At 44.6% G+C, this 13,877-nt stretch overlaps 1 protein-coding gene across 1 annotated transcript in view; it reads left to right on the forward strand.

Moving 5' to 3' along the window:
- Window positions 1-5,108, forward strand: part of CLYBL (citramalyl-CoA lyase) — a 116,806-nt gene extending 111,698 nt beyond the window's left edge. The window contains exons 8-9 of the mRNA XM_007467229.1: window positions 3,841-3,960; window positions 4,982-5,108. Of these exons, the coding sequence (XP_007467291.1) occupies window positions 3,841-3,936 (96 nt within the window). The 3' untranslated portion in view covers window positions 3,937-3,960; window positions 4,982-5,108. The remainder of the gene's footprint in view (window positions 1-3,840; window positions 3,961-4,981) is intronic.
- The last annotated feature ends 8,769 nt before the right edge of the window (window positions 5,109-13,877 follow it).

Raw genomic sequence — 13,877 nt, forward strand, 5'->3', positions numbered from 1 at the left:
AGGGAAAGAATTAGATCGATTTATGGGTGCTAGAAAAGTACTCTTTTAGTACTCTACAGAAAAAAATTCTCAAGTGCTAAGTGCCAGAAATGTAAAATATATGAACATTTCCCATAGATGTTATTACTCTTGTCATCACCACCATCATGATCACCAGTCCTTTTGCCATCAAATTGTAAGTCAGATTCTCCCCCATTGAAGAACTTCAAGGTCTGATAAAGTTCATGTTATTTCAATGCCTATCTTACCACCAGGCAATGACCCAGATGTTAGAAAAAGTACAGCCCAATAAGTAATTGTTTTCCTTCCTATACAGACAACACCTATGCTAAGGTGATACTGCTCTTCATTTCCAGGAGGCTGAAGCCATAGACATGTGTATAGTAAGGTGTGCCAAAGTGGCTGACTAGTGATTTATTACAACAAATAACTCAATAGGTAATTGCTGAATAAAAGCCCGTTGTGCACGGAGGTGGAGCCCCATGACAGCTCTAGCGGGAAATGCATGACATGCACTAGGTATACAATATCATGTCTAAGTCAACAGTGTGAAATGGCAAACATGGTCATGATTGGTAAGAAGGGCAGCCTTTTCAGGCCTCTGATCTCCCTATTCATAACACTGACTTTTTCTCTAATTCTTGTTGGCTTTTTATGGCACCTGCTTCTTTTCTTCCGTGCTCTTCCTGCAAATTTTAGGTCCTTGAGAGCAGGGATGGAGTGTTGTACCCATTTGAAAGCCAGCCTAACCATTTCTACCCAGGAGAGCTAAAACACAGAGCTTCTCAAACTTCAATGTGCATTAGAATCATCAGAGGGTTCCTGGCCAACTCTCGGACCTTCTGCATGAAACCTTATAGGATGGAGCCCAAGAATCTGCATTTTAACAAGCCACCTCCCCATTAGATGATTCTGATTGAGACGGCCAGGCAACCCACTCGGAGAACAATCCACAAGCCCAGGGCGTAAGCCTGGAGCGCACACTTTGGATCAAATAGAGCTAGGTTTTATACCAGTTGTATACTTAGCGAGCTACAGGGCAGACTCGCACAAGTTTCTTAGTGCCTCAGTTTCCTCAGTTATAATATGGGGATGGATATATATTCATAGAAACAGATGAATACATACTCATTGCCAGGGGATGGAGGAGGGGGAATGGAGAGTAGTTGTCTATAATGGTACTGAGTTTCACTTTTGCAAGATGAAAAAGTTCTGGAGATCTGTCGTGCAATAGTGTGAATCTACTTAACACTAAAGACTCATACACTTAAAAATGGTAAAGATGGTGAATTTATGTTATGTGTTTTTACTACAATTGAAAAGAAAAAAAAAATTTTGTTAATGGGAATGGGTCATATATCTACCTCACAGTGTTTTTACGAGCATTACCTGAAATAAAACATGTCAAGGACCAGGCACAGTCCTGGGGCTAGCAACTGCTCAAGAAATTATAGCTGTTATTATTGTTGTAGTCATGGTTGTTAAGGCTTTCATCCATGAATGAGTTACTACTTAGAGGCATTTTAAACCAAATTATATTCCGAATCTTCAAGCTGATGGAAGTTCCCTCTTCTTTTCAAAATGGTACACCAGTTTCTCAGAAACGCCCTGAGCTGTGAAACCGAAACTTATCTATGATCACACATTAAGGAATGTTTCAAACCCTCCCCACAAATCCAGGTAGCTTTTGACAATCTGCATTCTTCCAAATCCTGACCAACAGACTGTTCACATTTCACATGTAGATCCATATGTTAAAAAACCAACCATATTCTAGGTCGATGTGAAAGCAGGAGGATATTCATATTAGGAAGTCTTGATTCTTAACACTAAAATCCTCAATTTGCAGAGATGAAGGAAACAAAGAACAAAAATGTTAACTTTTGTTTTCCAGCTTAAGCTTAACAAAGGAAGTCAAGCAAAATCTGCCACATAAAAGAAAGAAATGATTTCCCTGTCTTGAAAAGCTACATGAAATATTTTGCATCTTTGATGTGCATGAGGAATCCAAAGCGGATTCAGGGAACATGGCATAGACCCAAAGCCAAGTCATCTTGATTCTCTGTGCATCATTTTGATTTCATGTGCATCTAGGCTAATTTCATCTCTATTATTATTAGCCTATTATTTAAGCTTTAGCAGGACACATGTGCTGTTTTACAGGGCCAGAATCCACGTGGTGGATGGATAACCAGGAGGCCTTTGGTCTTCATCATATACTCCAATAAGAAAACTAGACTCTTGCCTTGTAAAACAGCACGAGTCCCATGCCCTGATTTCACATGTCATGCTAACCCACAGAATATCCTTAGAACTTCTAACCAAATTCATAAAATTCATCATGGTCACAGAGACAACTAAAATTAGCGCTAGGTTGAATGAAATTAGGCACAGACCAATCTGGGAGTATAAATAGTAAAATGGGCAGATTGGAAAATGACTTAACGGTATAGGATTTTAGGCAACACAGGTGTTCATATGAATCCGATTTATCATTCTAGGGCTGAGAAGGCTAAGCACTGGTGAGAATTCTAATCCTAATGACTTTTAAATCTCTCTTGATTAAAAAACAAATTTCAAAGTCACTGCTAAGGATTCCCTGCCAATTTTTTTAACCTCCATTCTGTGTATAACTCTATGTTATTGTAAGAGATGAGGGTTTCCAGCGAGCCCAGGAGACCATCCCAGAAGTCCTGAATAATGACAACATTGAGAGGTGGTACTTGTAAAATCCAGAAATGGATGGCAATATATACAAATGGACCATCATCAAGGTTTATAATCGCTCCAACCCACCTTCAGGTCTCAAAAGACCACCTGCTCCCCACTCACACCAGCATCCTTACCAACAGGTAGAAAGAAGGGGTATTAAGAAGAGCTGTAATTGAAAACAGCAAAAAGAAGTGATTAAAAGAACATGAATAACCAGACATTAATTTCAGATTCATACTGCTTCTGTCCATTTAATTCTTTTTCTGAGGCACTAAAGAAACTACCTTATCATCATAATGTGGGAGTCTCTAATGAAGGCTTGAGGTTCTGAAACCCAAGTACTAGCCCCAGCTCTAACTTTTCCTATAGTCAAATGACCTTGGAGTATCACTTAACTACTCTGGGCATCAGAGTCCTCATCTAGAACAGCACTGAGATCACATGACACATTCAATGAGTATTTGCAGAAGTTTTTAAAAAGTGAATCTGTAAAATGGGTATAAATCAGGAGATCTCAGGTTCTTTCCAGGCTAACCATTCAACAGACCTATGATTTTTTTGTTACAGACTCATGTCCCCTGTCATTGTAATCCTTTTCTGCAAACGTGTCTACCAACAGAAGAATCTCTTTTTACTCAGTATAATCCTACCTTACATTTTCTCATCACATGATAGTGTTACCCCTCAATTACGTTACAACAAGAAGGAAGCATTCTTCCTTTAACCTGATCATACAATTATTTATTCAAACAATAATCAGTTGCCAGAGCATATTACTGTTTTCACAGTTCTATGCAATATTTCAAAAAGTATATAAGGAAGTATTTACATTTTCCTTCCACCCTTGTTTTCTGCTTGATTTCAAGAGTTAAATGAGCAGTTTCCAATACCTTGTGCGTGATGTTTTTCCTCTCGATTAAAATGCTGAAGTGGTTTTTTTTTTTCCTTTTTAGGAGGAAAAAAGAAATCTTTCCCCTGTAATTTACTTTGGCTTTCTCAAAAATTGGGTAGGAAAGTCAGTATAATTCAGGTGGAATCTAAAATGTTCTTGTTGTACAAGTGTGTGCAGAAAGGAAGCCTGTAATTTCCGAGCATTCTTTCAGGAAGTTTGTATTCTCTGTCTTCCAGGGAGCCTTTACTTTCCGAGGGAGTGTGATCGACATGCCATTACTGAAGCAGGCCCAGAACATTGTTAGGCTTGCCATATCCATCAAGGAAAAATGATCTGCTAAATGAAGCTCTCATCAGGTGGGCTGAACATATACAGTGGGTTCCTTTAAGACAAGCCATAATACTCAAGGCAACTTGTTAGTATGCCAGATGGGAGCCTTTCTTCATTTACAGTTCATGTTAATCACTTTTTTTTTTTTTTTTTTTTGGTTATCTCACTGGCCAGTTATTCCTCTAAAAATGAACTTTCTTCTTTTTGATTCCAAGCTTATGATTTTATTGTTCACGAATGTGTTACAAGTACGGACTTATGATTTCGCAGGGAGATAAAATAGTGGGGAGAGATGGGCTGTTCCAGGGGAAGTTCGGTCTTTAATGAAACAGATCTTTCCCAAATACGTATACTCCCTTCACCCTGCTCATGTTAGATGTTTCCCACATTGTGCATTGTTCACTCGACACCAGAAATAATTTTAAGAAAGGCCAACCTTTTAAAAAATAATAACTCAATGAAGGGTTGGTGTTTATTTCACTAGTAATCTGATAAAACAACAGAGATGGCATAGAAAAGTTGATTAAGTACCATACTGGTTTATATAGATATCTTCTAAAAATAAATCTTCAAAACTGATTACTTTAACCTCCACCACCCACCCCCCAAAAATGAAATATCCCTATCCTTGAACTGCTAGGTGATCACTATGAAAGCCCTCATCCTGGGTGAATGCTTTGGGTCAACAGTTACCAGCAATTAAAAAATAAATGTGCAGAAGCACAAGACCATCCATTCTCTCCCTTTATTTCCCTGTTTAACTGTTTGCCATTGAGGCCATTTCCCCCCTGTAAATGTATGGCTGGGACAGGGCCCCCTCAGCAATAAACTTGTAGCCTCTAAGAAGACACAATGCCACAGAGCTGGTGCATATGGTCCCCTGTGAGATTTGCATCACATTAGAGATGCTGCTACAGGTCATATGGGTGGTGTGGTTAACGGGCTTAGTAAAGCTGTTTTGAAGAGGTTAACCCAGCTTGTAGTAAGGGTAAATAAACATAACAACCAGCCATTCTTCCCTATTCAGCATGTGCTCTTATATTGAAGGCTAAAGGGTATTGAAGCTGCGAAGGATCAACTTGTGTTTGCCAGAGGACGCCAATGAAATTTGAAACACCAACAATCAGAGATTTTGTTTCTGCTCCTCATTAAATCATGAGCTTTTGTGTGGAGACTCTGGACGACTGTTCTTTAAGAAATTAACAGAATGGGAAGTTCTAAACTCTACACCAACCTTTTCATGACCTACACAGCAGCAAAGCTGCTACCCTTAGACAAACACCGCGGGGAAGGCTGTTCTGTTTATTTAAATTCGTAAATAGAAAACAGTTGTTTTTTATTTTCATTTTTTACCTCCTACGCCCTTTTAGTTTACTTCCTATGTGGCCCCTACCATGTGCCCCACCCACGGGTCTACTTTCCCCTACCCCTTCCAGTTCCTCCAGGAAGCCCAAGAGGGGAGGAGGGCTGAAGGTTATATACAAGGAAAGGCATCATGGAACCAAAGCAAAGCGGGAGAGGCCCACGTACAGTCATACAACATCCACCTCAAGTGCAGGGCAGTTCTGACAGGCATGCAAAGGAACCTGATCCAGGCTGGGCAGTTCTGGGAAACATGCTCTGAGACACTAACTAACATTCTCAAACACGGGGCCCGACAAGGCGGCTCTTAACTGAGATGGGATGTGCTGCGCTGGGGCCCTGCCTCCCCGGGGCATTGCACCCCCCAACCCCTCGAGAGCATGGGTCGCCCGGTGCTGCTCCAGATCTAGCTGGAAAGAAAGGGGGGAGCTGGCCTTGTCCTCACTCAGAGGAGCTGGAAGGAGGAAGACAGTGTCTCAGCCAACTTGGGAGATGACTGGCCTCCAGCCAAACTGGGCTTCAGGGCTGCGGACAATGACAGTGGGCACTAGTTACAGGAGAAGCCATCCCTGCAACCCACGGCGCAGCTGTGCCCGCCTAGGGTGGTAGTCGGTGTGCACAAGGTAGACCAGGACCATAGGTGCCCACGCAGCCGGACCCCACTGCTCAGCACACAAACACAGGAGGACCGCTCAGAAGGCAGAGGGAAGCCTCCTCTCATTTTGACACCCTCAGGGTGTTGGAAGCATAGGCAGGACCTGTCTTAAACAAAAGACGATAATAAAAGCCTTTCTTCATACTTCCCTACAGGCAGCCCCCACTTAAACTCCGCTGTCCTGCCCATCCTCATGTGTTGGTCCAGATAACCCCACCTCAGGCTTTGACAGGATGAAAGGGAGACGCTCTAGTCTCCATCCCTGTTACACAGGCAACCCCCAAACCCTATAGATGGACCTCCTCGAGCCTGGGGCTCACTGAGAGCCAAACCCTCCACTCTAAGGGACCCCAGATGCCAGGGTGAAGGCATGCAGACCTCGGGAAGAGCAATCCTCTCAGCAAGGTCTCCAGGGTGCCCTGAGGGCCTGGACCTGACTAGGTCTTCCCCACCCCCATCACCAACGGGCCCACAGGTTCCTAGATTTCCAGCCATGTTGGACTGGTCACCACGCCCTTTATCTCAAACCACACTTTGTTCCAACAAAAGCACCTTGTTGTTTAAGTCTCCCTGAGTGTCAGATTTATCATCTTCCTCATAACCCCAGGGTCCCAATTATGATAGGATCATGACACTGGGACACACTAGAGCCAAAAATCTGGACCAAGGTCCCACTCTCTGAGCACAGACCCTACAAGAGGGACCCAGAAGTGGGTTTAGTCAGAGTCAGAGATCCATCATGCCTCATTCCTTGAGGAACAAAGGCAAGGAGATGTTGGGAGACAAGAGGTATCCCCACTGTTTTCCCACCCACATCTCTCTGGTGCCTCAGGTGGGTGAAGTTAATACAGGGAGGGTGGGAGGGAAGGCTGGGTGAGCTCACCCCATTTGGTATGTGACAGTGCCCAACCTGGGGAATTCCTCCCAGCGAGGAATGGACTGACTGCAAGAAGAGAACCTTGCAGTAATCTGATTAATTAAAAAACATACCTGTTTATATTTTGTGTAGCTCCTCACAAGCTGCTTCACATATTACCCCCCTGTTATTAATTCTTGGGGGCTAAATTATGGGTAACACTATTAAAACATTATCAGAACTGATGAGAAACAATTACTTAGAAAATTAGCCAGGACAAGATGGAGTTGAGAACATCAGTGGTGATCACTGCAGATTAGTTTAATAAATCATCAGGTGTAAGGCAAGACTGACTGTGTGTATGCAAAGCCCCGTCACGGGAAAATGAAATTGAGATATTTTTGGCATAATTTTTTCATTAATCTCAATAGGACCCGAGTGGTGTAGATTGTTTTATTCCCTAATACCTTGCCTGAGGGGGGGTTCCCAATAATGTCTTCATTGTTTTACTGAGGTCTTAATGACAATCTGTGACAACCTCATTTTAATGTATAGAGGATTATATCAGTACCATCATGTTTTATTGAAACGGCTAGAGGAACTCCAGCAGAGTCCGGAGTTAGGCACCGTCCCTGAGCGCAAGTTGGGAAGTGCCCCAGCATCTGGGTGCGGTTCCCTTCAGATTTACGAGTATTGAACCGCTAACTGCCCTGACATCCTCTCCTCCAGGGGCTGACTGGGGAAAAGAAATGTCTTCAACAACGAAGACTTGCCGCCTCCAATTCGAATTTGAAAGTAACTCGTTGCCTGGCATATTTTGCTGCGTAAATGGAATAGACCGTGTAGGTTTTTTTCTTCTCTTTTTTTTCTCTTCTAAAATATCATGATGAACATCCCAGCCCCTAATAGTTTCTCCGGCAGTTCGGGAAACTGACCTTCAAGAGGGACGATGAATTTTCTAAAGATGTCTTAAGAGAAGAGTTAATACGTGCTTTTCTATTTGAAGGGCGCATTCTGCTATGGCCTCTGGCTAGCTTGGGAGGCTAAATGTCTTCCGTTCTGATTTTGATTTTTACCTCTAGTATAATACTGGGGAGGCAGTTGATGGTACAAAACAGGTTCTGAGATTAACGGCAGGGGCTTGTGCAGATTGATGCTGCGGAGGGTCACCGAACCGGTCTGTAACCGCAAAGCTTGCGCCCCAGGCTGGGGGACACTGTCCTCCCAGCCCTGAGACCCTCCCCCCCCCCCCAGTTTTCACATTGCAACTTAGGGGGAAAGTAATCAGCCGACCTCAACACTTAAAACCTTGGTCTTTCTTTCCGCGCTTTATTTTAAATCGGGGTGGGATAGGGGGTTAAGAGAGCGAACGAATGGAGAATAAATTACTTTCAAATACCTTAGTACCAGAAAGCTTGCGCGGTGGGACCGGGCAGCTTTTTAGTGTTCTGTGACGGGTGGTGGTGGTGAGTTTGTTTAAATTCCAGCGATTATTTGGCAACGTATTTCCTTAGGAATCTATAAGAATTGCCAACGACGAAAAGAAAGTGATTTGTAGGAAGGAACCGAAATCATCCTTAGCGCCTTTAGGTGGTTTGCTGCCGATCGAGCTCAGTTTCAGCTAAACGGGCTGAAGCCTACAGATTTTTTTAATTTTTAAAATGTTTTACAAAATCTTTTGGGATTCGTTTGTCGCTCACGTCTGCCCTTTTTTAATTTTTGTGTTCTTCGGCTGTAAGCGACCCGCTCGGTTTTACTGTTTGCTTCTTGCGACGGGGAGGGCCGGCGATCTCGGGAACCGCGCGCCCCGTCGGAAGGACGTGCGCCCGCCGGGCCAGGACACGCCGAGTCCGCGTCCCCAGCGCCCGCGCTTCCCGAAGGCTGGGGTCGGGGGCGCCCCGACGCGGAGACCGGCGAGGCCCGGCCGGTGCGCCCCGTGGCCCCGGTCCCGGGCGGCGGCCGCTCCTGGAGCTGCGCCCGGGCGGGCGGGGCCGGGGCGCGCAGTGGGCCGGGACCGCGGGCCGCCCGGAGCCTGCGAGCCTGTCGCGCAGCCCCGCTGTAATGGTGGCAGATCAAAGGCTGCCCCGTGTCCCCGCGGAGCCCGGGACAATCCCGCGCCTTTGTGCGCTGTTGCTAGGAGCCCGAGAAACTAAGAGAAAGTGTCAGGAGCATGTTAATCAGACTCGTTACAGTGTAACAATAACGTCTCTCTCGGGTCTCCCAGGCCCCGCGCACCCCGCACACAGGCCCGACACCTGCGCGGGGCCCTCGCGCCCGCCCTGGGGACCGGCCGGCCCCTGTGTCTTCCTCCGAAGTCGGCGCCGCGGCTAGGCGCCGGGACGAGGCCCTGGGGGACCTGCCAGCTCCAGGCGCATCTCGCGAGTCCTGGTTTCCCTGACCGGAGCCCGGCGCCCTTAGCCTGTCCTGCACGGAGCCGATCCCTGGCCGGGGAACCAGCGGAGGATCCGGGTCCCCTTGCTTTCCAGTCATTGAGTGGAATTGCCCTCGTTATTCAAGCACGGTTTTAGAATCAAGAGAAAAATGAACATTCCATTTCAGATAGCTTTTTGGTGGAGTTTCTTCAAAAGACTCTAACTTTGCCTATTTTCCTATCAAATCCACAGAGGATATTTTAAGTGATAATCCCGAGTTTACAGAAGACAAACCCAAACTTTGCTAAAAGTAAAGATTTCTCGGAACTTTTTAGAGAGAATCACTTCATTCATTCGTTTATTCATTCAACAAACATCTGTTGAGCCTGACTGGATGCCAGACAGCTAGTCGGAGAGCCATAGGACTGGTTCCGGATGCACTTTTCTTTTAAAATTAAAATGCCCTTGTGTGAAGTGAAAGGAGGAGCAAAGGCGTAAAATAATGTCAAATGTCAAAACAAAAAGAAGTGCCATTGGCTACTACAGCGACAGTAACAGGAGAGGAGCGAATTTAAAGCATTTGAAAATCTCGCTGTATGCTTTGAAAACCAGCCACTTTTTTCAACTATTTTATCTCCTCCCCAATTCTTTTGGTCCCTTTGAGTTCCCTCAGGCTGCAGTCCTGAAACCAGAGTCCTGCCTGAGGTCTGAGGAACGAAGTCAGCCCTTCTGCATGTTTGTAAACAGCCTGTCAGATTTGCTAAAGGATCAAACACACTGGGTCCTGGCCCCATTCTGCCCTCAGCCAGACACAGGGAATTGGAAAGCTGTGCTCAGTCTTAAGGCAGAATTTGGCCAATTCGAGGTGGTTTTCTCCAACGTGAGCTCTCATTCAGGAATCAGGATGGGCATTCCGGAAGGACAGAGGGACCACACTTCTTGGTGGAATATAACTGCCAAACCTGAGTCGAAGACAAAGCTTCCTGTCACCAGGAAGAATAGAAAGCAACCCACTCTCAAATCACCGGTGCCTACCTATTGACCGAGGGGGAATCCTACAACAATGTCATACTTCTCAGTCAGTCAAAATCAGTTTCTCTCTCACACTGTGTGCAGCATGTAGACGTATAGAAAACTGGAGATGGTCCCAGAGATTGGTCTAAGCCCTGGAAGGAACTTTCCAGATTCCCTTCATTACATAAATAAGAGAGTTGATATACTGAAAACTCCATCTTATGAAAACAAAGGAGACCAAACACTGACTATATCGTGATGTTAAAATACCTAGCTAAAGGGGAGAAATTCAGGGAAAAGAAACTTCTGCGGGGGCGGGAGGATTGTTTGTTTGTTTTTTGTCTGCATAATGCCACATAGCTGATTTGGCTGGGTTTTGTTTTGTTTTTAAACAATGAATCAAATTTCCTTAGTTATTCAGACACAGTAAAGGAATCAAGAGAGAAACGAGCATTCCATTTCAGATAGCTTTGTGGTGGAGCGTTCCTTCAGAAGGCTATCCACTCTAGGCATCTGGCTTAATTTTTTCTTTTTTTTTAATGGGCTCTTGAGTTCCATGGAAGGAAGAACATAAAACCAACATGAACTTCTGGCTTACAATCTCTGGGAAAACTGTGTTAATAACCCAAACTCCCAGACGAGGAGAGAAGCACATCTGTTTCCTCCATGGGATTTCCAAGGACTGGAATTCATGCAGCAGCTTCCAGGGGAGCTCTGTGATGCCTTTCCCAGTGTGGTGTGAGGGAGCTCCGGCCACCAGGAGCCTCACTGGCATTTCCACACCAGCCCAGAGACACGTCACCTCCCCCAAGGGGCCCTGGCCACTGGGCAGGTGGACTGTGCCTGGCTGCAGGGCCTGACACTCCTGTGCAAAGGCTCTACACAAGCTGTAATCCCTCCCTCTCCATCATACCTAACAAACTCCTAACCATTTTTCAAGACACAACTTGAAGACCACTTCTGTGAAGTATTCCCAACTACCCAGAGACAGCTTGCTGGCCCTCTCCCAGTCCCTCCATTGCATTGGATCAGATTTCTATTGTAGTACTTTGTGTGTGTGTGTGTGTATGTGTGTGTGTGTGTGTGTGTGTGTCCCACAGCAGTGTGGAGGCCCTGAACAGTGGACATTGCCATGTACCCCAGATCCCTCTCCTGCTCACCTCTCATTCCCCACCCCACCCACCCACCACCCCGCAAGAACTCGCTAAAGGTGTGTTCATTACAGTTAGGCCCTGAGACATCTGTTCCTCCATCAGACATCTTGCCTCCCAGATTTGTGCAAATATTGGCCCTTTTAGTGCACTTGCTCAAGGTCACACAGCTGGCAAAACCAAGACTTCAACTAAAGTCTGGAAATGAAACCACTAAACCACACAGTTGCACACCCGAGAACTCCCCAGATTTATAGCTTCACATTAAGTTCCCGATGAAGGAAGCTCTAGATGAGTTTTTTGAAGCAACAAGAAAATAGCTGAAGCCTCTTTTTCAACAGCTGCCTGCCTCAGAGATAGTGCCTGACCCTGGCACGGGTATGTGAACTCATCACAATTCAAACAGCCAGTCATCCAGTGCAGCCAGGAAGCTGGGCAACCAGGCAAGTCCCTCCTCGAGGTAGGCCTTCATGCCCCCCCTCTCTGCCCCTCCCAGACTAAACAAACAGTTCCTCACACATTTTGCAGGATGGTGCACTGCGGGAGGGGGTGGGGAATGGCCTAGTGGCCATGGAGAATGTCGTAGGTGGCATAAGGAAAGGAGTTCCAGTGTAGGGATAAAGGAGCAGGACACAGGCTCAAGGACAGAGCCGGGTTCACTCCCCACGCCTCCTCTTGTACCCTCCCCACTCCTGCGGCCCCACCCTCATGGCCCCCATCATTCTGTGCATCACCTCTCATTCCATATAGTCCCTCCTCCGGCTACTGTCCTGCTTCCATTTCCCGTTTCCTTTTTCTTATAATTTTACCTTCCTTCCTCTCATCGCAATTCCCAAACAACAACAACAACAAAAATTAACAAATGTAGGAAAGAAAACAAAAGTGGGTAAAAATGTACATTTCTAATGATTTCTAATGTTTTTTCCGTGTTTTGGAAGTAAATCTAGTGTCTTAAGCTGTGAGCTGCTTGCAGGACGCTGTGTAGTCCTTCATTTACTGTGAACTTGGCACAGGAAGTTTACTGGCCCATTTTTCTGCAGGGCGCCTGAGTGCAGAGGACGGCTAATGCTGTACTTTGGGAATCAACGGAGAAATGTCAGTGAGGCTGCTAATTATTCAGTAAATTAAATATTGCTGCCACAGCTGCTATTTCTAATGTCCTACATTTGATCATGCTGTCTTAATGCACAGCCAACATTCAGATTCTATTTAAGCGATAAAGAAGATGAGGACCTGGCAAACTGGTTATTGGTTCTTTATGTTTTAGGAGAAGTCATTTGAGTGTGCAGCCTGAAACTCACGTGGGAACCCAGAATGATGCTTACACATAACAAAGTTTAAGGATATAAAATTTCATTTCTATCCTTTTCTTAACTTTATTTCGGGGGAGGACATTACCAGAAAGGTAACAATAAATGATTATTTATAAAAACATGTATTTTCAAATTATGATAAACATTCCATTTAAGATTACTGAGGATGTGACCCCCCCAAAAAATCATTTTTTTCAACTTTGCTTCATAAAGACCTTTTTAAAAAACAATCAGTCTTTGTATCACCTAAGGAATTTTAAACTGTGACATATATTTATGAGAATATTTAAGGTGAATATTTTCAAAATAAGTAGCAAATGAATGGGTCGTGAATTTGCGTGCACTGCCTCTGAAAATGAGCACATTTGAAAACAGTTTGTTCAAAAGGCGCCATTGGCCTTTTCCCTTCCTTCTCAAAGAGCATATGTGTTGCATTAGTACTCAGAAAAGAGCGTGTTTTCATAGCCTCCAGTGCTGCGTTTATAAAAATCATGATGATTTTAGGACTGCACCTTCATTTTTTGAATTTTCAAAACTTGTCCCTTTTTGCTCTTTTATTTTCTTTCAACAAAACAAAGACTGGAAAACCCCTTTAAGAAATTTTATACATTCCCACAGAGTCCCAGTTTGTTGACCTTCAGGCCACAGAGTAAAACCTTTCTTTTAAGTCAAGCATTCCCCATTGGGAAGCACTCCAGCTTTTTCTTTTTATGGGGAATTTTAACTGCTGGACTTAATTTAATTATTGTATTTTGTACATACTCCCAGGAGCCCCAGGGCATGAGCTTTACTTTTTTCAAAACTTTCAAATGAATATCTTTAGAAATGCACATTTCTGATGGTAACCTTACTTCTTCCACTTGTATTTCTAATCTAAATACCAAACTTGGATCATTCTGTTTCCTGACTTATTCCTGGAGAGGCTTCAACCTCACATCTCTTTGCCACAGATACTGTTCTTGAGTAGACATGGAATATAGTCATTTGAGTCCAGAATGTGGGAGCCCAGGTTTCATAACAAAATAAAAACCATCTCCAGTTGAGCTACATTTTAAAACCTGATGGTTCTGGGGACATAGTCTTCAATAAGGGTTCCTAGGTTGAAATCAGTAGCATGCTGGTCCCATGGCTGCAGTCTGCCACCATCTGTCCCTATAGTTTCTATGAGATATTCCCACAACATCAGCTGCTGCTCCCGGATCCCAGCAGAGGCTCATGTG

This window comes from Lipotes vexillifer, unplaced genomic scaffold (assembly GCF_000442215.2).
Source record: "Lipotes vexillifer unplaced genomic scaffold, Lipotes_vexillifer_v1.1 scaffold291, whole genome shotgun sequence".
NCBI classification, from domain to species: Eukaryota; Metazoa; Chordata; class Mammalia; order Artiodactyla; family Lipotidae; genus Lipotes; species Lipotes vexillifer.